This window comes from Bubalus kerabau, chromosome 1 (genome assembly GCF_029407905.1).
Source record: "Bubalus kerabau isolate K-KA32 ecotype Philippines breed swamp buffalo chromosome 1, PCC_UOA_SB_1v2, whole genome shotgun sequence".
Taxonomy (NCBI): domain Eukaryota; kingdom Metazoa; phylum Chordata; class Mammalia; order Artiodactyla; family Bovidae; genus Bubalus; species Bubalus kerabau.
In genome coordinates, this window is record NC_073624.1 from 230,585,058 (window position 1) to 230,609,599 (window position 24,542).

The following is a 24,542-nucleotide window of genomic DNA, read 5'->3' on the forward strand; positions in this document are numbered from 1 at the left end:
AGCCTGTGGGGCATGCTGGCCACCCCGCCGCACACACTGTGTAAAGGGGATTGTGCTATCTTCCCGGGAGAGTGAGGATCATTGCTCACCGGTCTTAGTTGTGCTTCCTCTCAGCTAACGAACGCCCCCTTGCCCACCATGTTCTTGTCCCCTCAGAAAGAGGGTAGCTCTAAAACTACCACAAGCAAGACCCTGGCTCCAGCATGCCTGGAGAAGAAAGCAGAGGAGTCCTCAACCAGCAGTGATGAGGACTTGCCGTCCAGCCAGGTAGGCCGGGCCTGTCCCTAAGGGCACTTAGGCTAAGAGCTGAGCAGATGCACCTGGGAGATGGCGGGGCAGGGGCGGGGGGCACGGGGAGGGCAGGTCTGTCCCACTTACAGCACTTCCGCATTTCCCGAGCTCTCTTTTTTTTAAACACTTTCATCTCCACAATAACCCTGGGAGGCAGGTAGCAGAGCCTGCCAATGGAGGGTCAGAGTTGGCTCCCACAGCCCCGAGGCGCAGGTACACAGCATGCTGCCTGACAGGGAGGGCCTGTTACTGCGGGAGGCACGTGCTGTGTCAGGAATCAAGGCTCAACAAGCTGGAGTGATCTCCCAAATGCCTATGACCCGTAAGAAGCCCAGGAAGAGGCAGGCACTGGCCCCTGTTTCCATGTGTACCCCACTTCCTGTTAGGACCTGGGAGCCTTCTCTGCGGGGTCTGTCAGAGCCCCGGGGGCCTGGTCCCAGACCTCGCTCAGGAAGCTACAGCCCATCTTCACACGCTGCCAGCCATCCTCCCCTGGTTCCACCCCTGAGGGCGGAACCAAGCCCCCCATCTCCCCAGCTCCAGAGGCTTGCTGGCGTTCACCTGGCAGGAATCTGGGTTTCTTTGTGAGCCCCAGGCCTTTCCCACAGCCGGCACTGCCCTCTGTCCTCCCCTAGCCCCAAGGTACTAGAAGCTTCCGCCAGGCCCTTCAGAGATGCTGGAGTTCCCAACCGCCAGATGAGTGGGGTCTCCCTATCCAGCTCCCCTTAAATGTAATATCACACACTGATTAGTCCATCAGCAGGGTCAGGTGTCATGCACACCCATGGTGCTGGGGTGTTCACTGTCTTTCTCTCCTTAATAGCCTAGATTAGAAGAGTAACTGTGAGCAACTCCATCTGCTGTTGGCCCCTTCCTGAGGGCCAAGGACAATGCTAGTCCCCATATTTTCATTTTTCTGTTTAATCCCCAGACCAGCCCTATGAGGAAAGGTGCTTCTTTTATTACCATTTTGAGGAGGAAGGAATAAGTCCAGAGAAGTTGGACAAGCTGCCCTGGCATCACATTGCTGTCATAAGGGGACAGACCTGGTGTCAGAACCCAGGCTGTCCGCTCGCTCCCTGGCCCTGCCCTGACACTTCCCTCCCTGTGGCAGCGGGGCTCGGGCCCTGCCCTCAGGCTCTCCTTGGAGCCTTTCAGAGCCTGCCTTCTCTATGCAGGATCTAAACAGCTGGGAGGGAGGGGGCCGCTTCTCCCTTCTCTGCGGGGGCGGACTAACACAATTAAAATGAACATCATGCTTAAACTGAACCATTTAATTGGTACGTTAGTCCTCAAGGTTTTGGAGTCCCTGTTAGAAAAGAAAAAGGAAAAAAAGTCAGCACTTTGAGCATTCCCCAGAAGGATTCAGGGAAGCCGGCACAGCCCAGGGGAGCTGCAGCCTCCTCCCAACTTTGGGGTTTTTTAGCTCCTTAATCCCCAGCTCTCTAATTATGATTATTATCATTATTATGCATTTATCAAGTACTTCTCTACTGGTGAGTTTCACTGTTTTTATTATTAGCCCATCACTGAGAGTAAGGAATTGATACCAGGGTGGTGGGCAGAGCCCCAGGCTGGGAGGCAGAGAGGGGCTGTGGGTCCATTCCCAGGTCCCCTCACTGCCTTAGTCTCCCCCGCTGCAGGGGTTGGGCTTACCTCTTTGCTCTCAAAGACAGATCAGGGGATGGTCCCTGCATGGCTTAGCCCTGTTGTGTAGGCATTAATCCCAGGCCAGAGTCTGTGCCAGGGCCTAGGGTAGGTACCAAATTTTAACAGACAAGGCCTTGCCTTTAGAGTTCCACGTTGAGTTGGAAAGAAAGAAGAGACTTCTAAGAAGCTGAAATTAAGGTGTTAAATCAAAGATCTAAAGTCTAGCATGGTTGGTCCTAGGAGTTCCTGTCTGGTGCTTGGAGGACCAGCTTCCAGCCCTGGCTCTGACACCAGTTTGCTGGTTACCCTGGGTGAGGCCACTGGCCCTCTCAACCCCTGGGGTGAGACTCCCTGAGGGCTGGTGAACCATGGAGGCTCTGGGCCACATGCCCAGGAGTGGGATTTTTCAGCTCCTTCAGGTGTGGGCCTAGGATGTGCTACCAGCTCCAGAAAGTTCTGGGAGAGGCCTCAGAGAAGTGCTGCCATCCAGAGCTCAGGTCCCCTCATGTTTGTGTCCCTTGTCCCCGGGGTCAGCAGTCTAGGCCAATCCACTGCCCCCCCACCCGCCATGACCTGAATGAGGGCACTCTTGTGATGCACAGCTGTGACTTCTGGAAGGCCACTGGGTTTGGTCCTACAGGCACTGACCCCTGCAGTAGAAAGGGATCCTGTGTGTTCCCTCTGGGCCCTCACTGCCCAGCACCTACAGGGGGCAGAGTGGAGGTCCAGCCAGGTGTTCAGGCTGCTTCCGCTTCCAGTGTCTTTGCTGACCCACCCCAGAAAGAAGGTCCTTGTCACCCCATGTGTATCGTGCTTTGTGGTTTCCAAAGCAGACCAGAAGCTCTTTGGTGAGAGAGCCCAGACTGGGTTACTAAGAGCCTTCCAGCAGGTGGGAGAGTGAGACTCACGAATCTCGGGCTGGGCCACACGGCGAGGTCGTGGCAGAGATGGGGTCAGAAGTATGTCCCATGTACCCCACCTTTGAACCCTCCTCTTCCATCCAGGGCTCTGTGCCCCACCCCCCGCCCTGCCCCACCCCAGCTCAGAGGCAGGGCGGGCAGCGTGGGCAGGTAGAGCAGGGCGGAGGCTTCTGCTGCGGAGCTGCTTTTAATATCCCAGACGCTATTGTTTGCCTCAGTGGGTTCACTGCCTCTCTTCATCCCCAACAATCTGTTCCTCTGTCTTCTCACATATATATAGATCCCCCCTCCCTCAACTGAAAGCCTTCTCCCACTTCCATCCTTCTCTCTTTCATCACGTGGGAAGGAAGTCTCTGGAAGTGGCAGATCAGAGCGGCTGTGGGGGAGGCTGTTTGGCAGGGGTAGGCAGGGCCCGGGCCCGGCAGAGCTTCCCCCTCGGGCGGGCCCCTTTCTGCTTTCCATTTTGTGTTGCCTTTCCCGCAGCACCCTGGAGGACACGAAGTCAGGCCCAGTGGGGTGGGCAGAGACCTGGGTTCCAGACCATGGTCATGGGCGGCTCCCTTCTGCTCTCCTGCTGCCTTCTGTCTCCCTGTGGGGTCAGAGGGTGGGGGCAGAACTCAGACCAGGTCAGCTTTCTGGGGAGTGGAACATAGGCTCCCTGGGTGTCCTTCTATGCTGTGTGCATGTTCACTGGAGCTGTGGTTCCCAGACATCCGCCAAGAGTCCACAGGGAGTGTTACTTTTTTCTCTTTTTTTTCAGTGTCTTACTGGAAAATGCAGAGCATGCTCCAAGCTAGAACAGTGTAGAGTTGCCAGTCACCATCCCAGCTTTGGTAGTTCTGGACTTGTGACCAGTCTTGGTTCATCCATATCTTCACTCTTTTCCCCAACACCACTAGATTCCTCCTTTTTTTCTTTTCTTTAAAACACAGTCATTAAAAAGTTGGCCCACCTAGTCAGCGTCCCCATTTCCCCAGTTGCCTCATGACGTTTTCTGTATCTGGTCAAATAGGAATCTAGACAAGGGCCACCGGCTACATTGGGTCCCTTAGTTGGTTTTCCCTGAGCAATTTACTTGTTGAAGATCCTGGGCCCGTGTAGTTCGGGCCACATTCCTGTGTCCTGGCAGGAGGGGGCATCAGAGTCTTGGGCATGGGGGCAACTAGACTGTGAACAGCCCCCTAGGCGAACCGTCAGGCAGCTGACGGGGCATTGCTCAGAGCGCCCCACACATCAGGTGTGTGTCTCTGAAGTCAGCGACAGGAAGGAGGCTGACCTCCACAATCTGGGCCTGACTTGGCTTCAGTTAGGCTGTGTGACCTTGGGCAAATCTCCCTCCCCTCAGGACTTGTGGTTTTCCCGTCTGTATGATGGAGCTGATACTGCTGATCTCAGGGGTTCCTCTGAGGGTTGAGTGGGCTCCTGTGAGCTCTGAGGTGCTGTGCAGGGTCTTGGTGGGTGCCTGGGCTGGGAGTGAGCTGGCAGAGCCTTGGGAGCTCTCTGGAACCCTTGCCTTGTGACACCCTCCCCTACCCACCTTCCCTTTCCCCTGGCCAAGCTGTTAATCACTGGGGGGGTGTGTTTTGTTTTTGTTTTTCAAGGTGATTAAAACCCCTCTGATTTTTGTCGACCCTAATCGTAGTCCAGCTGGCCCAGCTGCTACCCCCGCCCAAGCGCAGGCTACAGGCACCCTGAGGAAGGCTCAGGCCTCGGAGAGCACAGCCAGGAGCTCCTCTGAGAGCGAGGACGAGGACGTGATCCCCGCTACACAGTGCCCAACTCCTGGTGAGCACGGGCCACACTGCAGGGCTGACTCCCTGGCTGCAGCTGCCAGGCGTGTGCACACACACATACATGCACACATGCGCACACACATCCAAAGGGAGAAGGCACTGGCTGAGTCTCAGCAAGTAGTTGGTCTGGAGGGGCTTAGGGCAAGGTCTCGACCCTATGTTGGCTTATTCCCATGAGGATCTGGCTTGAGCAATAACTGTGCCAGGGCTTCTCTGTGTGGGCTCCAAAAGGTAGAACCCAGACTAGAGACTCGAAGCTGCATTGACCAGGTTTGTAGTTCAGGAGGAGCCTTGTAACAGCTGGCTGACTGAACTTGGAGAGGGCTGCAGGGTAGTGAGCCTCTCGTTCCTGGTGGCATGTGAAGGAGATCAAGTAATCCCTAAACAGAGAGGTGTAGGGAGGAGTTCCTGGAGACAAGACCAGATGTGGGTTTTCTTTGACTTTCGAAAATCTGATTCCGACAGTGATAGCAATAAAATGGATAATCATTATCGGTGTTGTTACCAGGACACTTTTTGATGAGGATATTAATACCTGATCTTGGTGGGTTTATTAAGAAATGCAGATTAGCACAAAAGAAAAAGCATCACTTGTAATCCCACTGTCCAAAATAATCACTGTTAACATTTTATAGCTATTAACTTTACAAACAGCAAAGGTACACTGTGTATTTTTAGTGAGACCATACTGTACATATGCTCAGTAATCTTGATATGTTGTGACGTTCTGTAGTTACAGCGTGATCCCCACTGGCTACAGAGTGGTCACCTGGGAATCCTGCAGTTTTTTCAGCCAGTGTTGAGTTGGAGGAAGCTAAGGATTTTATTTGGGGTGTTGGGCTGTTACAAACAGTGCTGCAGTGAACAGATGTGATTGAGCCTCTGCACATGACCAAGGCTTTTCTAAGAGAGAGGGTTTTAAATGTGCAGAGTCGTGTTTGGCTCCAGTGCTCTGCCTGTCCTCTTAGCCAGCGAGGGGGACTGCAGGTGGGGAGGGGCTGACGAAAAGGCCTGGGGTGTTGCCCACAGCTGCCGTCTCATCTCTTTATAAAACATGGAGACAGCAGCCGCTCCTGCCTGGAAGGCTTGGGAGGGGGTTTAAGGGGCTTCTAGCACATGGGCCCTGGGCACTGCACGAGGTTCCCAGGATGGGCTTGATAGAGCGGGTTTTGCTGCTTGGAGGAGGCCACAGGGCTTCTCAGCCCTGACATACCCCCTCCCCCTCCATCTCAGCCACTAGGACCAGCGTGGTGACTGTGCCCACGGCACCCCCAAAGGCGTCCCTCAGAGCCAGTGTGGTGGGGGCTCCCAGCAGTGAGGACACAAGTCAGGGGTCTGAAGGCAAGAAGCAGGAGGCCTCAGCCACTCAGGTACCTGGTGGGCAAGGGGGCGCTGCTGGGCCAGCGGGCTGAGGGGCCCCTCCTCAACACCACTTCCACTCAGGGTTGCTGGGTGGCACTGTAGTTGCTCTCACCCACCCCGTGGAAGCCAGGGCCTTTCCGGGCCTGGACATAGCCCTGATCTGTGCCCCCGAAGGTCAGGAAGTGTCCTCTGGCATGTGGCCCTCTGGGCAGAACCAGCACGACTCCAGCAGCTTCTCCAACAATATCAGGCTTTTGGTTTGATTTTTCTCTCACGGTTTGCTGTGAACAAAAGTTGCCCTTTGTTAATGTTCATCATAGTGACCAGTAGTGTTCTTCCTAGCCTTCACTATTTTCAGTGCATTTTTATTTCTTTGGTTCTTGCTGCTGCTGCTGCTGCTGCTGCTGCTTCTAAGTCGCTTCAGTCGTGTCCAACTCTGTGGGACCCTATAGACGGCAGCTCACCAGGCTCCCCTGTCCCTGGGATTCTCCAGGCAAGAACACTGGAGTGGGTTGCCATTTCCTTCTCCAGTGCATGAAAGTGAAAAGAAAGTGAAGTCGCTCAGTCGGGTCCTTCCTGGAACCTAAAAACCAAGCAGGGGAGAGTTAATGGCTCATTGTTCAAACGATGGAGCTGAGCACCATGCCCTCAGCAAGAGGGTCGAGACGTGTCCAGGATCAGGCAGGGTCGGAACCCAGGGCTCCTGGATCCTAGTTCATAGTTTCTGGGCCCATTGCTCGTGGGGCCATAGCCATTTGTTTTCCCAAGCCCTTGCACCCGCCCCCTTTTTTCCTGAGATGGCGGGAGTGAGAGCTGGATAGGCCAAAGCAGGACTTGGGCACTGCCACTCATTGGGGCTCATCACGACCTCTGACCCAAAAAGAGCTTCCTGGGACCATGGTTGCTGAGTGGGTGGCTGGATGGTGGTCACTGCATCCACCAACCTGCATCCATTTGGCCTTTCAGCCAGCAGATGGTGCTGAGCATCTGTCCATGCTGGGAACTGGGGGTACAGAAGGAAGAAGACAGGGAGGGGCCCTGCCCTCATGGAATTCCCAAGGCGGGGGACAGCCATTAAGCAAGGAGACCAAGAGTTAAAGTACTCACCCCAACTGGTGGGTGCTTTGAAGGGAGTAGTATCGATGTAAGCAAGAAACAGTGGGATGACTTGACTTAGAAAGGATAGGCTGAGGTGGCCTCCCAGAGGACACGACACTGGGGCCGGAGAAGCAGCCAGGCCTGGACAAGCTGGGGAGCCCTCCAGGCAGGGAGACCCAGGCGCAGAAGCCTCTGGGGGAGCGCATGGGGTGTGAGAGCTGGGAGAAGGTAGGGTAGCAGGGGCAGAGGGGCCAGGCCTCACGGCCCATGGTGAGGGCTGAAGGGGGCCTGGAGGTTTTAACAAGGGATCACACCCAGTTCTCGTTCCATTCTCTCCTTGGCTGCTGGCAGGTGTGGGAAACAGGAGCGGCCCCAGGGAGCCTCTTGAGTCTGTTGCAGCCACTAGTCTAGAGGCTCAGACTCAGTGGTGGAGCCTCCAGGGGGGGCCTGAGCCCCTTCCCTCCCCTGGGCTGGGAGCTGTCTGTGGATCCTCTGAGAATGATACTATTAGCTTATTTTCTGCCCAGTCAGTGGCAGTACCCCTTCAATTGCCCCTCAGCCCTCCACTCCACCTCCAGGTTCCTCTGGCAGCTACGGGTCCCCTCCTACCCGAGCCAGGCAGGATGTGACCAGGGTGTGGCCTAGATGGCATGCCAAGAACCTGGGAGCCCCAGGCCAGGCTCTCACCCGCCTGCGCAGTCTTAGGCTGAGGCCAGCCTCTGGGTCATGGGTCTGGGCCCGTCCTCTTTCTGGGGGCCCTGGGCAGGGTCCTGTCTGCATGGAGCCAGGCTGGCTCCTCACCTTTGCCTTTCACAGGTGACCAAGAGGAACCTCCCGCTGACGCAGGCTGCCCTGAAGGTTCTTGCCCAGAAAGCCAGTGAGGCCCAACCTCCTGCTGCCAAGACCCCGTCTTCAAGTGGGGTGAGCTGGGGAGTCGGGGGCCAGGCCTCACCCCGGAGGGGATAGTGTTCAGAGACACAGGAGGTAGAAGGCAGGGTACAGGCAAGGGCCCAAGCCCCAGCGCCAGCGTTTAGCTACCCCATGACCTCAGCATGCGCATTTACCGTCCCAGGCTTCTACTGTGCATGCCCCCACACCAAAACTTTCTTTTTGAGGGGTCTTGGTTCCCTAACCAGGGATTGAACCCAGGCCCTCAGCAGTGAAATCCTGGAGTCCTAATCACTGCCAGGGAGTCTCCCACTGCCCATCCTAGAGAGTGGTGGGAGAATTAACTGGGGCCTGTGTGTGAAGCCTCTGGTGGTGCCTGGCCCTTCCCTGAGGTATTCAGTAAGCACCAGATCTTATTTCCCCTAATTTTCCCTTTCCATTCTCTCTCCTTTCCTCAAATCAGACTGACAGTGCTGTGGGAACACTCTCCACGGCGAGTCCCCAGAGCACCCCTACCCAGGTCAGAGTGGCCAACAAGCTCAGAAAGCCTGAGGTTCCTGCAGCTCAGCAGGCCACAGCCACTCCCTCGGGGCACCCCACAGCCAAGGCCCCTGCAGCCTCAGACGACAGCAACAGCAGCTCTTCAGGGAGCGAGGACGATGCCAAGGGGTCCCAGGCGGCCCCGTCAGCCCACAGGCCAGGTGAGGCTCCTGGGAGAGAAATGCTGGAGGGCCTGGTGGAGCCCTGGGCTCAGGTCTCTGCTCTGTATCTGCCCATGTTCTATGACTTTGACCTAGGCATCTTATGCAGGACCTCAGTTACCCAGCTACACAACCCCATGACCAAATTGGTCCACACGACATGAACAGCCTTTTTACATGACTGTTTGGCCACGCCCAACCTTTTGGGATCAGGCTTCCCTAACTGATCCCCAGATTCCCAAGACCATACCTCTCTTGGGGATTAGAAGGTTTGTGCATGCAGGTGTCTCACTGGAAATGCTGTGAATAGCAATAGACCATGGAAGGGAGCAATGAGGGGCAGATGATGCCTTAGATCAGAGGGTGAGGCACATAAACAGGGACCAGGCCACCTCGGGGCCCACCTGCTCCTGGAGCGCTCTGGCCTGTCCAGCAGGCAGAGGGAAGCCGGGGTTCCCAACAGTTACCTGTGCTTCTCCCGTAGGCCCAGCCCCCTCCAGGAGGGAGACCTTGGTGGAAGAGACCACAACAGAGTCCAGTGACGACGAGGTGGTGGCACCTTCCCAGGTAACTGCAAAGGAAGGGGCTGGCAGTCTCGGGAGCCTTGAGGTGGGAGCCCCAGGCCAGGCTCTAACCTACCATGCAGTTGTAGGCTGAGGCCATGCCCTGGGTCATGGGTCTGGGACCAGGCCCGTCCTCTTTCCAGGGGCCCTGGGCAGGGTCCTGACTGCATGGCTCCTCTCCTGAGGTCCCACTTCAGCATAAAGCTGTGAGAAGCAGACTCTTAGAGTCTATAGAAAGGGTTTACCTTGATTTTAGGTGATTTCCAGATAAAAACATTCTCTAACAGGTAACAGATGGGATTTCTTTTAAGGTTATCATCTGTATGTGGCAAGTGCTAGGGCTTTTCCGTTTGCATTAGTAATAAGTTTCCTTTTTAAATGAGCCCATTTAAAATATGTATTAATTATAGTAGTGCAGGAGGCACGCACACAGGGCTGTGTGCCTGCCGCCCAGCCGGCCCGAGGGGCCCGGGGCTGAGCTCCTCTAGTGGGCCATGCCCTGCTGGGCTTCTTCACACGGGGCTTCTTCAGTCTCTCCTCTCAGGTTTTGTGACTCCTGGGCTGACTCCAGCTGGTTCCAAGACTTCAAAGGCCGCTCCCAAACCAGATGCCAGCCCCTCTGTTTCCTCTACTCCGGCCACCAGAGATGCCCCAGAGGGCAAGCAGGAAGTGGAGCCCCAACAAGCAGCAGGCACCATGTCCCCTAAAACAGGTGAGTCGAGGGCCACAGGAAGGACACAGCAGGATGTGGAAGAACAAGGCAAGGAGCCCCTTTGCCTCCCTCGGGAGCAGTCCCACCAACATGGTCCTGTCTGCCAGCAGGGCCTCCCCAAGTGAGGTCTGGTACTGCTACATCAGGCCTGGAGGTGCACGTCAAAAGTGCAGAGGCCTGTGCCCTAGAGTCTGGCTCCTGTAGCCTAGGGCCGCCCGGAGGTCGGTTATCCAGCCCTGAGGGGTGCTGGTGCACCATGTAGGCTGGTCCCTACCTTAGACGACGTGCACCTGGACTCACAGGGTAGGCCTCAGCTCTCTCTAGCTGTTCCTATTGACTTTTCTTCCTAACAAGTGGGCTTCTGGTACAGGGTGTAGGTACTTGGGATAGCTCAGACAGAAGATGGGGTCACGTTTGAAGAAGTCTTCTGCACATGGTGAAGACACCGGGCCAAGGACTGACATGCTCTGAAGCCTCAGACAAGCCCATGGCAACTCTGGACCTTGGTGCCCTAACCATACAGGGCAGGGGTTGGTGGATCCATTGGTGGCACATACAGAAAATGGCACATGTGGAGAAAGTCACGTGGTGTTTGGAGGGCAGACTCGAGTGCTCAGGTCACCTGGCCTAGGTGTCAGCCACTGCTGACTGTGCCAGCACTCTGGGACGGGTTCTCTGAGGGTCTGCCTGGGCCAGCTCTCAAGGTTCCCTGGCCTTGGCATTCTAGGGTGTGTGGTAGGCAGGAGGCAGAGAAGTGGGTTGCTAAGGCACCCTGTGCTCTCCTTGGCTCCCTTCTCTAGCTGACTCCTGTTCTTGCCATGAAGCACCAAAGGACTGAAGTGGGCCTCCCTCTGCCCTGGGACCCCCTCTGCCCACCTCCCCAGCCCCCATGGGGCTCTGGAGCCAGAGCTGCTGCAGGTCCCACTGCACCCTGAAGGGAACAGCTTTATCCTCCCCACATGGAGCCAGGGCCAAGCTACCAGCACCTCCCAGAGCCCAGGGTGTCGCCACTCTTGTGCTGTGAGACCCCAAAGGGACCTGCGAAGTTGGGGCAGTGCTGGGACATATGCTCAGCCCCCAGTCCTGGGGCCTCTTGCTGCAGCTTGCCCGGTGCTGGGTCAGCAAGAGGAGTCATTGCTCATTTTCTTCCCCAGTGTTCTTCTCTTTGTGAGAGGCGGGTGTGACAAGGAGACATTTTAGAGGGGGCTGTGGAAGGTTTTTTTCACACGTGTAGTCAGCACACAATTATCAAAGGAGAGCAGAGGCGTGGAAAATTCTAAACAAAGGCTGCAGCAGAAGTCGCTCTGGCAGCAGTAAACCTGCTTAGTCAGCCACCATGTGCATATTTTCTGCACCCCCCACCCCCAGGCCAAGCCACCTGGACCCCTGACCGCAGAGGGCTGCAGGCCCCCAGGGTACAAGTGGGCATAAGTTGGATGGCTACATGACCTTGGCTTTTTTTTAATGCATCTGTGGTTTAGAACAGTGAGGGGATTCAGTGTTCATCTAATGCCTCATTTTATAAACAGGGAACTGAGTTTGGTTTTCAGACCCAGGGCCCAGGCATCCTGTCTCCCTGCCCTGGGCTCCTGACTGAAAGGTGCCGTCTATCCTGTCCCATAGATTCTTTGATTTGTTGGCGGGTTACAAGCCTTTTTGGAGAAGGAAATGGCAACCCACTCCAGTATTCTTGCCTGGAGAACTCCATGGACAGAGGAGCCTGGTGGGCTACAGTCCGTGGGGTCTCAAAGAGTTGGACACAGCTGAGCAACTAATACTACAAGCCCTTTGATTAACATGCTAGAGTTAATTTCCAGCCTGAACTTGAGTTTTCAGTGTGAGGAGACATGAAAAGAGCTCTAAGTTAGAAGCAGGTGGAGAGGTGTGGGCAGGAGACCCAGCGGGTTCCCATGGTCCCATCTGTACCACATCAGAGAATGTCAGGTCATGCTGGACCCCCTTGGCTTTCATGCCACCAGAGGTCTAGTCCCCGATTCTCTCAGGTCCATGACCCCGGGTCCTCTCTCCACAGGCAGAAAAGAGGCTGGTGCCACACCTCAGAAGCCCGGAAAGGGGCCCGGGAGTCCCCCGGCCTCCATGCTGGCGCTGCAGAACAACATCACCCAGCGCCTCCTGAGCGAGCCCTGGCCCCTGAGCGAGGCGCAGGTGCAGGCCTCGGTGGCGAAGGTGCTCACGGAGCTGCTGGAGCAGGAGAGGAAGAAGGCCGTGGACACCGCCAAGGAAGGCAGCCGGAAGGGCCGCCTGGGCCATAAGCGGAAGCTGTCCGAAGACCAGACAGCCCCCAAGGCCCCCAAGAACAAGAAAAAGAAGCAGTTGGCAGCTGCGGATGGTGGGGAGCATGTGGTCTCATCAGAAAAGGCCCCCAGGACTGTCAAAGGGAAATCCAAGAAGGACAGAGCAAGTGGTGACGTCAAGGAGAAGAAGGAGAAGGAGTCTCCCGGCTCTCAAGGGGCCAAGGAGAAGCCAGTAGGGGAGCTGGGGACTCCGAAGGGTGACGGGGGAGACCACGGCAACCTTAAGATCAAGAAAGAGAAGAAGAAATCTGACAAGAGTAAGTGCCTGCTGCAGCCCAAAGCACACTTCCCTGGTCCTGCTGAGGGCTGTCAGTCACCACTCAGGTGGGTGGCCCTCAGCCAGCACAGAGAGGGCTGAGAATGTCTTGTCCGTCTTGGGAGCAGGATGGGCAAAGCCGGAACCGGGTCCTGGAGCAGTGGGGCCCCCACCACCAGGATGGCGCTCGCAGCTGCAGGGCGTGTTCTGCTCGCAGAGCCCTGCGCTCCCTCACGGCGGCCACAGCCACGCGCACTGGCAGCCCAGGCTCCTGGGGTCCAGGCTCCTGGGTAGCAGCTGCCCCTTGCTGCATTCTGTGCTGGAGTCCTCGTGCAGCCAGGCCACGTTTAACCCCCACCACAGTCCTGTCTGATGGGTGATCACTCATTCCCATTTTACAGATTGAAAGTGTCTTTTTAAAATCAGTGTAGAAATTTTACAAAGTGAGTTAAAATGGTAACAGTCCAGGGCTTCCATGGGGGCAGAAATCATAAGACTTGTGCTTCGATGGCTCCCCAGGGTGTGGGGCATGGAGAGGAGAGAGCTCTAGGGCCCCTGGAGACCTGCCCTGTCTGCCCACTTTGACCCCAACCCTTAAGATTAACATCTGTTGTTTAGCAATTTTACTTTCTTCCCTTAGAAAAAAAAGACAAGGAGAAAAAGGAAAAGAAGAAGAAAGCAAAAAAGGCCTCAACCAAAGACCCTGGCTCACCATCACAGAAGAAAAAGAAGAGAAAGGTAGAGTGAGTCCCAAGGAGTCTTGGGCTAGAAAAGGGGACCCAGACCCAGTCCCCGGGTGAATGTGATCCGCCCCAGCCTCTGGATGTCAGGGTAGGGGATGGGATAAGCCAGACCCAGTCCCTGTGCCCCTACCATTCTCAGGGTCCCGAACAGGAGCGTGTGTATTGTGAGACACTAGAGAAGAGCTAGGAGGTGGGGCCCACCCTGAGGGGTCCAAGGTCTGTGCATGTGGGAGCCATGGAGCGGCCCTATCTTGCCTGTGAGGTAGGAGGCTATTATGACAAGTGAAGAAAAGAGAAGGCCCCCTGGGGCCGGAAGACTAGCTAGGCTGTTGCAGGTTTCTGGGTGAGAGAAAAGGTTCCCTTGGATGTGTGTGCCCCAGCTGGCAGGGTATCCCCACGGCAGAAACACTCACCGTCTGCGTCATGCATGTCAAGGGCCAACCACCTGACCAGGAGCCCTCAGCTCCTCATACCCAGATGCGGTTCTCAACATGGCTAGCAGGGCCACAGTCGTGGTCAGAAAATTGGAGCGTCTGCTGCTGCAGAGTCTTGGGCTCCGTCCTCCAGGGCTCAGGGGCACCCTCCGCACCCTCAGGATCTGTGTGTCCCCAGTATCTGTCCTGGGGGAGCCACAGAGCCTCGGGAGGGAACTGTCATAGCCCCTCCTGGTGGGGGTGGCGTGGGTGGGGAGACACTTCAGGTCCAAGAGCCTCTCCTGCTTCTCTCTTCACAGAAGAAGATGGCAGAGCAAACCGTCTGAGGGACGCCAGGCGGCAGGTACACTCCTGGCCTGGGAACCCCTGCTGGAGAGGGCGGGAGGTCAGCTCCAGCACCCACCGTGGTCCTCAGGAGTGAGACTGGGCCTCGGGGGTGGGCCTCAGGGGAAGGGGTTTTGGAGAAAGAGGGTTCAGTTCCTCAAGGGCAGTGGGTGATGCCGGGAATCAGAGCTGCAGAGTCAGAAGGATCCAGGAGAGTCTGGACAGTGACCACCGCTGAGTTGCTCAGGTGGGGGAGGGGGGTTTGCTGGGGTGTGGTGGGGGAGGGGCACACTGGCATGCTTCCTCCTTGTACATGAGGCTAAGGCTTGAGGTCGGGGACAGCTCAGTCTCCTTCGCCACTGTCACTCCTTTCTTTCTAATTTTGTAATTCGAAGGAACGTGCTTTACTCAAAGCAAGCCATTCTGATGGCTCTGTGCTTCCCAAGTGGTGGTGAAAGGGTGGAATGCTCCGCCTAGCTGAGTGAGCCCCAGCCTGCTGTAAACAGGGTGATACAGACCTGGGCAGGTGGTGAGGCTTCAGTGAAGCAAAGCTCTGAAGCCCTCGTCCCAGTTCCTGGGACACAGTCAGCACCACCAGGTATCCACCGTGGTTAGTTAATGCTCCTCTCCTGTATGGGGAGAGCTTTTGATTTGATTTTGTTCTCCTTGGTAGAGAAAAAGTTGGGGAAGTCTTATATCTCCTTCTCCCAGGGATTTCTTAGCCAAGTGGTGGCCAGCCCCATGCTTCTTCCCTCTGCCCACCGAGGGTGGGAATTGAATGTTTAACTTCCCCTTGCTCCCCAGAAGACGATGGCCAGCTGCGATGTCCATGCTGGCCAAACCAGCGAGCCCTGCAGAGAGGCTGGTCTGAGGAGGAAGAAGCCTGCCTGGCTCCATGACCTCTGCTCACAGAATTCTCTCCAATGCAGGATGCCTCGGATGGATGGACGTGTACAGTATATATATATTTTTTTAAGTGACCTGCCCCTCCCTTCTCAGCTCCAACATGCCCAGAGGCCTCAAGGCTTTCTGCCTCTGCTCTGTAGACCCAGTGAGGCTCAGTCTGCGGCTCCTTCGTGCCCCGGTCTCCGGCTGATGCTGAGGCTTTGTCCTCCTTTTGTCAGTTTTTTCCTTTTTTGTTTGTATGGTTTTTTTTGTAAGAACTCCGAAAATAAAAGACTTGAAGGAAAGGTGCAAGTTCCTAGTGCCTCTGGGCAAATGCTCTGCAATTGATTGATTCTTGGAAGGGAGAGTCTGACTGACACTGGGAGATGAACAGACCTCATATGCTCAGGATTTATTCTTGACGGTGTATCAAGACTCTGGGATACTGTGGTGAGTGACACCCTGTCTGCCAAAGGAGGAGACTCAGCAAAGGGCCCTGATGGGGTGGGGAAGGCTTCCTGGAGGAGGTGGCATCTAAGCTAAGGGGGAGCTCGGGCATGGTCAGGCTAGGTTACAAAGGTTCTGCTATGATGAAGGCAAGAAGTGGAGGCACTCGAAAGATGTGTCAGGGTGACATCCACAGGAGTTTGTGATGGCGGTGATGGGGGGGCCCACTTCCCTGGGCCCAGAGCAGTGTGAAGCACCTCTGGTCGTGAAGGTCCAAGGCTTTTAGCCTTCTGCTGGAGACAGCGAGAGTCCATGCAGAAACAGCACTGAGCCTGGGGGGTCTGGGAGAGTCAGGGTGACAGCCAACTGTACCCTTAACTGGGGGCCCCTGGGCAAGGACCCCCTCCCAGGTCGCCTCTCTTCCCCTAAGTGTGTTGGCTAGAACAGAGGCTGCAGAGCATTGTCCTGTTGGGTTCCTTTGACCCCTAGCAAGTCTTCAGACTTAGAAATGGAGAGATTTCAATAAACTTTTTCATTTAGGGCTCCTCTTGGAAAGTCCAGAAATGTGACCACAGGGGCCTGTGCTCCTCCTGGCAACAAGCGGCTGGGGCCACACAGCGGCCACCCCTTAAGTAGGACATTGGCCCCCAGTTCCACAGCCCCCACTCCCTGGTGGTCCCGATACAAGGGCCTGCGTTGTTGCCATCTGTCATTACACTTGTACTGTTCTTAGTATAGAAATGAAAACGGGGACAGGAGAAGCTGGACCCAGAAGAGCTGGTGCTTAAAGAATTATGGGCAAGAGCCTGTTTCTTCTTCTTGGAAGTAAAGTATTCCTGTGTGTGAAACATGGAGAAGTGGTCTGTGTCCAAACACTGCAGCCCCGCAGCCCGGCATCTGTGAGTGGGCTCCCCAGGCTGTGACCTCCCTCCTCGACTACAGGATTCCAGGTCTTCAGTTCACCCCCTTGGGGTAGACAGACCAGCCCAAAGAACAGCTGAGAGCCGGGCGTGTTCTACTCACTACCTTTTATTCTCACAGGAGCCGTGGCTGGAGGGCTGATGACAAGCTTGGCTGTGCAGAGGGAACTAGGGGGTGGCAGAAAGTGAGGGGAGGGGCTGCAGTTTGCGGGGGCTGGTTCTTCCTGGGTGTATGATGCCAGGAAGAGGGAAGGGGTGGCTCATGCCCCCAGTTAAAGGGCTGGAAAACTGAGGCCTGGAGGGGAGGGGACAGCAGAGGTGTCCGTCCTGGTACTTGGGACAGTGCCGTCCCTTCTCCCTGCACCTGCCCACCACTTCCATGATCTTGGAGTTCTGTGTCAGCCTGTTGTGGTGGCAGCAGTGGGGGTCAGCCTCTCTCATGGTCCATGTCCCTGGGCCTTGCGTTCCTGCTAGTGGATGGGAGTTTGGGCAGCAAGTGTACCACTAATCTATGCCGTTCTGATATGATCGTTGTGTCCAAGGCTGATGGAGAGGCGGAGTCTCATAGAATGGGTGCAGGGTGGGAGACAGCAAGGGGAGGAGTGTGTAAGGGAAGGAGAGGGGCTGGGGCAGGGAGGGAAGCTGTGGCCTTGCAGGGCTGTCTGGGTGCTGGCGTCTGCGTCTGCTGAGCTCACGGGGCGACTGCAGGGAGGGAAGCAGCAGGTTAGGGCTGGAGTCACTTGTCCCTGCCCCCTCCCAGCATCCTGCCGCCTCGGAGCAGTCAAGGGCCCTTCACCCTCCACTGCCTCCTGCTTGGATACAAGAATTGACTGCCATGGCCCCAGAACCCCCAGCCCTGGTCCTCATCTGTGAGAAGGAAGTTGGAGAATGGCCTGGGGTCATCATCCACGAGCGAGTTGGCCCCTCTGGGGATAAGCTACTGGGGACTAGATTCCCTGCAAGGGTGCTTACCTGACTGAAATCCTGCTTACACCCCCAGCCCAGATGACGGATACTCCATCTCCATTGGGTCTGCAAAGGAGCAGAGAGTCCACTCGTTAGTTGCAGTCCAGCCTACTGTGCCCACTGGCAAGGAGCCTGGGTGGGCTAGTTCTTCCCAACCTTGCCACAAGCCTGGTGCTTGGTAGAACAGATGTGAATGGAAGGACGCTTGTTGGATGGCTGCAAGCAGCAGTGAGATGTGGCTGGGGAACTGAATGAGCGAGGCCAAGGAGGGGGTGATGAAATCAGATGGGTGGATCTGGAGGACCCTGGATGCTCGCATGGATGGGTAGAGTGGAAGGGTTGGAGGACAAATGAGTTAAGTAGATGAGTGTGGACATAAGGAGAGAAATAATAGTACACAAATAAATAAGGAATGCACAGTGGGTGGATGCATGGCTGAGTGGCTGCTGCCCGGAGAGGGCACCTTGCGTGTCCTAGCCCATGGTGTGCCGGGGGCAACCTGCCCCTCAGCCGTCCTGCTCCTTCCTGCTCCTGGCACAGCGGCCACCGCTTACCACTGCAGTTACGGTGCCCACGGCTCCTGGTGTGGGGGACCTCGGTGCCGTTGGGGAAGACGCACCAGCAGTAGCCGATGCTCCCATAGCACTGAAGCGGCATATAGTTGCCGTTCTCGTCGCAGTTGGGCTTGAACACGCCCGGGTGGATGGCAGGGATGCGGCTGACCTCTTCCTGGCACTGGGTCAGTACTGAAGCGACAGGCACGGTGAACACAGTGAGTGAGCGGGCTCTGGGCTGGGGTCTCAGCAGAACCAGAGGTCCACATACCACTGTTGTGTGCCTAATGCCTTCTGTCCAAGTGGCTGCACTTGCTCTACCAATTGCATAGATGGAGAAACTGAGGCCTGGACCAACCAGGTCCAGGATCAGAGAGGAAGTGCATGGCTGTGTTGCTAATTCATCCCAGAACATGATGATTTCTTCTGACACTCAGTACCTATTAGAGTTTAGAATTGCACCTATGATTCTGATTTCTAGAGAAAAGCAGTAGACTCCTTGCTGAGTCTGAGCTCCCATTACTGGCGGTATCCAAGTAGAAATGGGGGTTACCATGTGATGAGGCTGTTATAGAGGGGATTTGAACATTAGCTGGAAGTTGGTCAAGATAACATGCAAGGTGCCCTCTCTGAATCCATGATGGAGAATCCTGGGGTTCAGGAAGGGTGGGCCCCTGATCTTCTACTTCTGAAACTGAAGCCCAGAGGGAAGAGACTTGCCCAAAGTCACATAGCCAATTAGCACCAGGATGAGAACAGAGCACCCATAAAGGCTTTCGGGCTGAAAACCCTGGTACACATTGCCCATGAGATGGAAGAACCCCAAGGCCCTCTTATCTAGCAGCCGTGGCTGTGTGACCTGGGAGAGGTCCCTTGGAAGGGTGGGAATCATGAGCCCAACCCTTGTGAGCCTGCAGGATGCAGTGCTGGGTGAGGAAGATCATTGCTATGACTCCTGGGATGTTTTGGGTGGTTTTTGCTCCAGGCCTCCTTGTGCAGTTCCGTCCTCCACAAGGGAGGTCACCTCCTGAAGGGACAGGATGGGGGCTGGGGACAGACGGGCCCAGAAGAACAGGCAGGAGAAACAGGAGTGAGAGCTGAGAGGCTGGGAGAGCCCTGTGCTTGGATCAGGGAGCTCCTGGAAACCCCACCTCCCCAAGATTCACATTCCCTTTACCTTTGGGTGGAACCTCAAAGGGCTTCTCCTCCAGCGAGTTCTTGCTCATTTCAAACAAGAGCCACTGATGCAGCCAGCTCTCAAAGAGCTAATGGAGATAAAGGCAAAGAGTCAGGCTTAGTAGCCCACTCCCACCATATTGACTGTGCCCCTGGGACATGGAGGGCCAGTGGGGACCTGGTTGCCCCTTAGATACCCCACAGTGTTTGGTCAAGGTGGTTCCTTGAGTCCAAGCATTCTCCCATGGTGGGAGCTGCTTAAGTGCTGGGAAACCGCCTCCAGCTTCCTGAAAATGGCTTCCCTGCTCACGCCGCTCGTCCCAGGGCTGCTTTAGACAGGGAGGCAGGGTACCAGTGCAGGGAAAGCTGCTGACCTTCCAGTCCAAGCCGTCCATGGAGTCCTTAAGGTGTTTCAGGTTTTCTGGCAGGCTCCCCTTCAGCTGCGGGTACACCTTCAGGGGGTCTGCCTTCTGCAGGGTAGCAAGGCAGGAAGGAAAGTTAAAAAGCTTCCAGGCAGGCAAGGTTTAATGTACAGCTCATGTTGCCCTGATCTTTGGTTCTGAGGTGTGGAGCCCAGACGTCAGCACACTGGAGCTAATGGGGAAGGGGATGTGTTAAAGTAATCCAGGGGCCCAGCTACAACACCCTGGGGCTGGGAGTCGGGAGACCCAGTTCCAGGCCCAGTTCTACCAACAGTCGTCAGTCTTCTGATCCTTGCAGACTCTTACTCATCTTCCAGGTCTCACCTCCTTCAGAGGAAACCCTCGACTTCATCCCAACACTCCCACCCCAGCTAAGTCAGATCCTTGGCCTCTTTTTCTCTCAAAGGCCCCTGCACATCCCTCATCACCTGGTCACTTGTCTGTCTCCCATGCTAGCCTGAGATCTCCATGGACTAGGACTGATCTGATTGCTCCCCACTGTGGCTCTGGAGCCTTGCACAGTGCCTGGTGCTGAGTAGACATGCAGTAAAAATTTGGGAAGGAATAAAACAGGCATCTTGAGCAAGTCACTTCCAGACTCTGGGCCTTAGTTTCTCCACCTCAAACACAAAAAAGTGGGGAGCAGTGGGGCTGAACTTCATAGAACATTAAGGGTCACATTTGTGTTGCTTCACTAATATGTGGAGCCCATGTTGAACGTCTACTGTGAGCCGGGCCCGGTGCAGGTTTTGAAGCACAGCCCCAGCCAGGGGCCTGTGGGGATGGGGTGGGAGGTGAGGGCTGCCTGGCACGTTCCACTCACCAGGAGCAGGTGCATCACGTGGTCCTGTGTCATGTTGCCGTACTTGGTGGCGTTCTTCATGGGCTGTGGAAGGAACGAAGGAGGGAGGAGTTACCAACACTGGCCCCTGGGGGTGGGGCCCAGAGCAGAGCCAGCAGCTGGGGTCTGGGTGAGAGTCTGGATTCCCAGATGTTCAACAAGTCCATCTCTACCACCTCCCACCGTGAGAGCTTGAGCAGGTTGTTACCTTCCTGCCTCAATATCCTGTTCCTCTACTCTGCATACGCTTTCCTGCCCAAGGCTTTGTGGACAGGAGATAGTTTTGTGAACAGAAACATCATCTATATATCAAGGGCTCTGAAAATAGGAGGGACTGTGAGATGCTCTGGGAAATGAGAAGCACTTTATAATTTGTGGAGGGCTGGGCCTTCCTCCCAGAGAGGGCCCCAAGAGGCTCTTTCCTCCTTCACCCCTGGAATTCCTGTTCCTCCCCCCAACAGCCAGGACCCCCTCTCCAGCTGTGCTGTTCCTGAGCCAGGTGTCCTCCCCTGTCCCTTGGCACTTGCCCTCTCTCCAGGCAGAGTAAGCTTCCCTCTTCTACTGCCCTGGGGTTGGCCTTACCTCCGGGCCTGCCATGGGCAGCGCCCGCATCAGCATGGGAGTGGCCATCCGCATCTGGCTTAAAGGCTTGGCAGCTGTCAGGGCAGAAGGCACAGCATGAGTGTGGCCCCAGTGCCCAGGGAAGAGGGTACTCAGACCCGGGGACTGAGAGCTCAGACCCAGATGAGGGGCTGGAATTCCAGACCAGAGGGCGAGGACAGTGGGCCCAGTTGGGGCGGGAATGAGGGTTCTCTGAGGTGAGGGGCAGGGGGGTTGTCGGGACAGAGGCAGGGCACGCACGCTTAGGAAGCTTCATGCGTAGGTTCTCCAGCTGCAGGTTCTGGGAGGTGACCGTCAGCTTGTCCAGCCGGCCCTGTTGCTGATACAGGAAGTAGGCAGTGGTGGCCTGGCCAGCCAGGAGCAGAGCCACCAAGACGGAAAAGCCCGTGTACAGGGCTCCACGACTGCACTTGCTGTGGAGGGGAGGAGGGGGACATAGGTCAGAGGAGAGTCCACAGAAGCGGCTGCCCCGGGGACTGGCTGGGAATGGGGGACTGTGCCCCCACAGTTTCAGCCCTTGCCCTCAGCTGCCCCTAACAAACACACGCTTTAAGCACAAATAAGTGCTTATGAACTTACAGCTTGACAATATTCTCCTGACCCCCTACCTCCAGCCACTGCTGCCCCTATAGCCCTCCCAGGTAGAAATCCTGGAGCTAACCCCTGTGTGGGGAAGAGCCAAGAACGAGGGCCTTGTCTTCTCGAGGGAACTAGCAAGGACAGCTGAGGAAACCCCAGGAAGACCCTGCTGCCTAGTAATTCATGACATCACAAACGTGGCTCATTCTTATTGCCTCTCTGCTCGCCAATCCTCTGTGATTTCTGGACCAAGGCCCAGTCCAGGGGATTATTACTCTGAAAGGAGAATGTAAAATTCCTGTGTGGAGAAAAGGAGAAAACCAGAAAGGAGGGGAAAACAAATCCTACTTTTTGGCCTTCCCAAGGAAGAGAGGTGGCCTGGCCTCTGAAGTGGTGAAAAGTCCACCCAAGCTTGGGTCTTCCTGAGTTCAAGCTCTATGACCCCACCTCTTCAGCGACCCCACACCCAAGTTGAGTCCCAGCTGTGCCTCCCACCATTTCTTCTCTGAACCTCAGTTTCTCATAAGGTCTAAGAATCTAGAGAGTCATAATAAAGACGAGACCCTGTAACCTGGATTGTAATCCTGGTTCTGTCATTCCCTTAGCTCAGGGAACAGGGGCAAGTCACTCAACCTCTCTTAGTAACTTGAGGTAAGAATATCTACTCAAAGGGTTGTTATATAAAATGAGATCAGGATAAAGCTCTTGACTCCGTACCTAGCACCTAGTTAGCAGTCTGTAACACTGAGCACCAATCTCAAGGGAGTTAATAATTAACTTTAGCATCTGGTTTCCTTCCTCTTCATGCATCTTGATGGCCTGTCTCCTGGTTCTGGATGAGTGCCAACTCTTGTCACTTCCTCCTTTCTACTGCCTCTTTCTTGAATAAGTAATTGGCCAAAGTCAGGAGCCAACCAGAACTGGAAGGAATCATGGTACAAATGTTGCCAGGCAGAAGTGTTCACAAAAGGGTCCAAAACAGGCCAGGACAGTTTTTAGAAGCAGTGATTGAACTGAGGGAAAACCAGACAAGGATTTGACAAGGGGACACCCTTTCTGCTCACTGAGCCCACACTGGCTCTGCAACTCACTGGGTGGCCTGTGCTCAGAGGGGACCCATTTCCCCTCCCTGCAAACTGTGCCTCTAGAAGGGGGTCAGATGGTAGACAAACTCAAGTTTTAACATCAGACTAGTCCTGGGTTCAAATTCTGGCTCCAGGATTCACTAGCTGCAATAACTTTGGTGACTCACTTGTTAATACGAGTCTCAATTTTCTCTTATATAAAAAGGGAAATAATAAAAGTACCCAACTTAAAGAGTTAGTAAAAGAATTATGATTGAGTTCAGCATTTAGTTATATGCCCACCACAAAGCTAATCATACTAATATCGAACAGGGACTGAGGATTGGTAACAAGTGTACAGTGAATAGGAACTATTATCATAACCACTTTCATCATTATTGCTGCTGCTACTACTGAGACCCAGAGAGAAACTGTGATTTATACAAGTCATACACGACAGTTGCAGAACCTCGACCAGAATCCAGCCCTCACAAGAGTTGGCCCTCCTAGCCATGGGATTCCCCAGGGTTTTCACAGGCCAGGCACTAATGGTCTATCTCTAGTTACATGTCCCACAGTATGAAGTTCCTCATGACATCTCTGAGAGTCTCTCCCAAACCCCTTTCTGCCTGGCAACTGCTGACATCACAACAAGTCCCTGTAATATGCAAATTATCTGGGGGTGGGGGCAGGGACATTGGGGTAGCTGTATTCTAACCATTCCCCATTTTTTTTTTTTTTTTTCAGGGAAACAGATGGATAAGGATCTGGGAAAGGGTCCTCTGGATGCCTGTGCTGGCCCCTTACTGCAAGGGAGAGGGGCATGGGCAGGGCATCACCCAGATCAACCCACAGCCCCTTCTAGAAATTTAGCCAGAGCCCCCCACCTCACCCTTTTTTGACCCTCCTCCAACATCTCTCATTCCCTCCTGTGATAGCAAACATCTTCATCTACTGTCAGACACCTGCAACTATAATTCCCTTGATATAAACACATATACCAACTTATGATAACTAGGAGGAAACTCCTCTATGATGAGCTGCTTCTGCCATTCTCTTTTAGAAAATCTGCTTCTCCATCTAGGATCCATAATATTTTCAAAATTCTAATCTAGGGCTCATGGCCCAGCTTCAAGGGACTCTGGGAAGCTCCTGATACTGTGGGAAACTGTAGGGAATGAGTACAGAGCTCTCTGATTTTCAGAAGAGAAGTATGTGACACAAAGAAAGTTAAAACCCCTGCCCTAGAGGAACTCGCTCATTTTACAGGTGGGAGAACTGAAGCCTGACGGCCAGAGACTTGCCCCAGACCACCCAGTTAGTGTTGGAGTCAGAGCCTAAGTTCATGACTGGTCCGACTCCCGGTCTAGTGCTCCTTCTGTAGCGCCTGTGCACATACGTCTGTGCAGTCCAAGATTTGGCTGCTCTCTCCTACTGCTCACACATACCTCTCCTGGGCTCCGGGGCGCTGGCCCAGCATGGGCAGCTGCTCATGGTTGGAGATGAGGTCACGCTGGTCTTCCATGCTTCTGACCTCTGGTCTTTCCCACTCCTGCTGCTGCTGCCGCTGCCTGTGTATCTGGGATGCTGAGCCCCGTGCTCACCTCTTGAAGTTGGGGCTGAGGAGGAATCTGATTCGTCTACAAGAGGCCACTCCGCCCACCTGGTACAAGTGGAAGTGAAAGCCACAAATCTGGAAATACCCTCACTTCAGCAAGTTGCCTTTAATGGGACAGGATGAGTAGGGGGAGCCCCCCCTTAGGCAGGTGAAAAGGCCAGCATGTTTCCATTGGCTGCACAGGGCCCGCGTCACTTGTTTCTGGGCAGACCTGTGGATTCATAAGGCTCTTCGGAGGTTTCAAGAAACGGGCAATTGTTCACTCCCTAGATAGGAAATCACTTTGAAGCAAGAAAAAAAAAAAAAAAGCCGAAAATTCTTTTTGTCTCCCCTCTCACCTGAAGATGAGTGGGTACATAAAGGGGCTGCCCCCCTTTTGTGAACTTAGACAAATTCCTT

At 55.0% G+C, this 24,542-nt stretch overlaps 2 protein-coding genes across 4 annotated transcripts in view; one reads left to right on the forward strand and one right to left on the reverse strand.

Annotated features, from left to right (window-relative positions):
• TCOF1 (treacle ribosome biogenesis factor 1) overlaps positions 1-15,243 on the forward strand; it is a 38,208-nt gene extending 22,965 nt beyond the window's left edge. Inside the window, exons 17-27 of one of the 2 annotated variants that reach the window (XM_055558577.1) lie at positions 157-267; positions 4,463-4,646; positions 5,888-6,024; positions 7,931-8,035; positions 8,466-8,703; positions 9,188-9,270; positions 9,798-9,978; positions 12,011-12,550; positions 13,190-13,287; positions 14,026-14,069; positions 14,855-15,243. In XM_055558577.1, coding sequence (XP_055414552.1) covers positions 157-267; positions 4,463-4,646; positions 5,888-6,024; positions 7,931-8,035; positions 8,466-8,703; positions 9,188-9,270; positions 9,798-9,978; positions 12,011-12,550; positions 13,190-13,287; positions 14,026-14,052 — 1,704 coding nt within the window. In that variant the 3' untranslated portion in view covers positions 14,053-14,069; positions 14,855-15,243. The remainder of the gene's footprint in view (positions 1-156; positions 268-4,462; positions 4,647-5,887; positions 6,025-7,930; positions 8,036-8,465; positions 8,704-9,187; positions 9,271-9,797; positions 9,979-12,010; positions 12,551-13,189; positions 13,288-14,025; positions 14,070-14,854) is intronic. The other variant, XM_055558584.1, reaches the window with a different exon arrangement.
• A 237-nt stretch (positions 15,244-15,480) lies between these two features.
• Positions 15,481-24,233, reverse strand: CD74 (CD74 molecule). Of its 2 annotated transcripts, XM_055558595.1 has the most exons (9): positions 23,974-24,233; positions 21,123-21,295; positions 20,844-20,917; positions 20,244-20,306; positions 19,373-19,468; positions 19,000-19,087; positions 17,823-18,014; positions 17,275-17,334; positions 15,481-17,004 (listed from the first exon to the last, which is right to left on the reverse strand). In XM_055558595.1, exons 1-8 carry the CDS (start codon positions 24,048-24,050, stop codon positions 17,291-17,293), a joined length of 807 nt encoding a protein of 268 aa, XP_055414570.1. In that variant the 5' UTR covers positions 24,051-24,233; the 3' UTR covers positions 15,481-17,004; positions 17,275-17,290. The 2 variants fall into 2 exon arrangements, with proteins under 2 accessions (XP_055414570.1, XP_055414576.1); XM_055558601.1 differs by lacking the exon at positions 17,823-18,014 and having other exon boundaries at positions 15,485-17,004; positions 23,974-24,227.
• Positions 24,234-24,542: the final 309 nt, after the last annotated feature.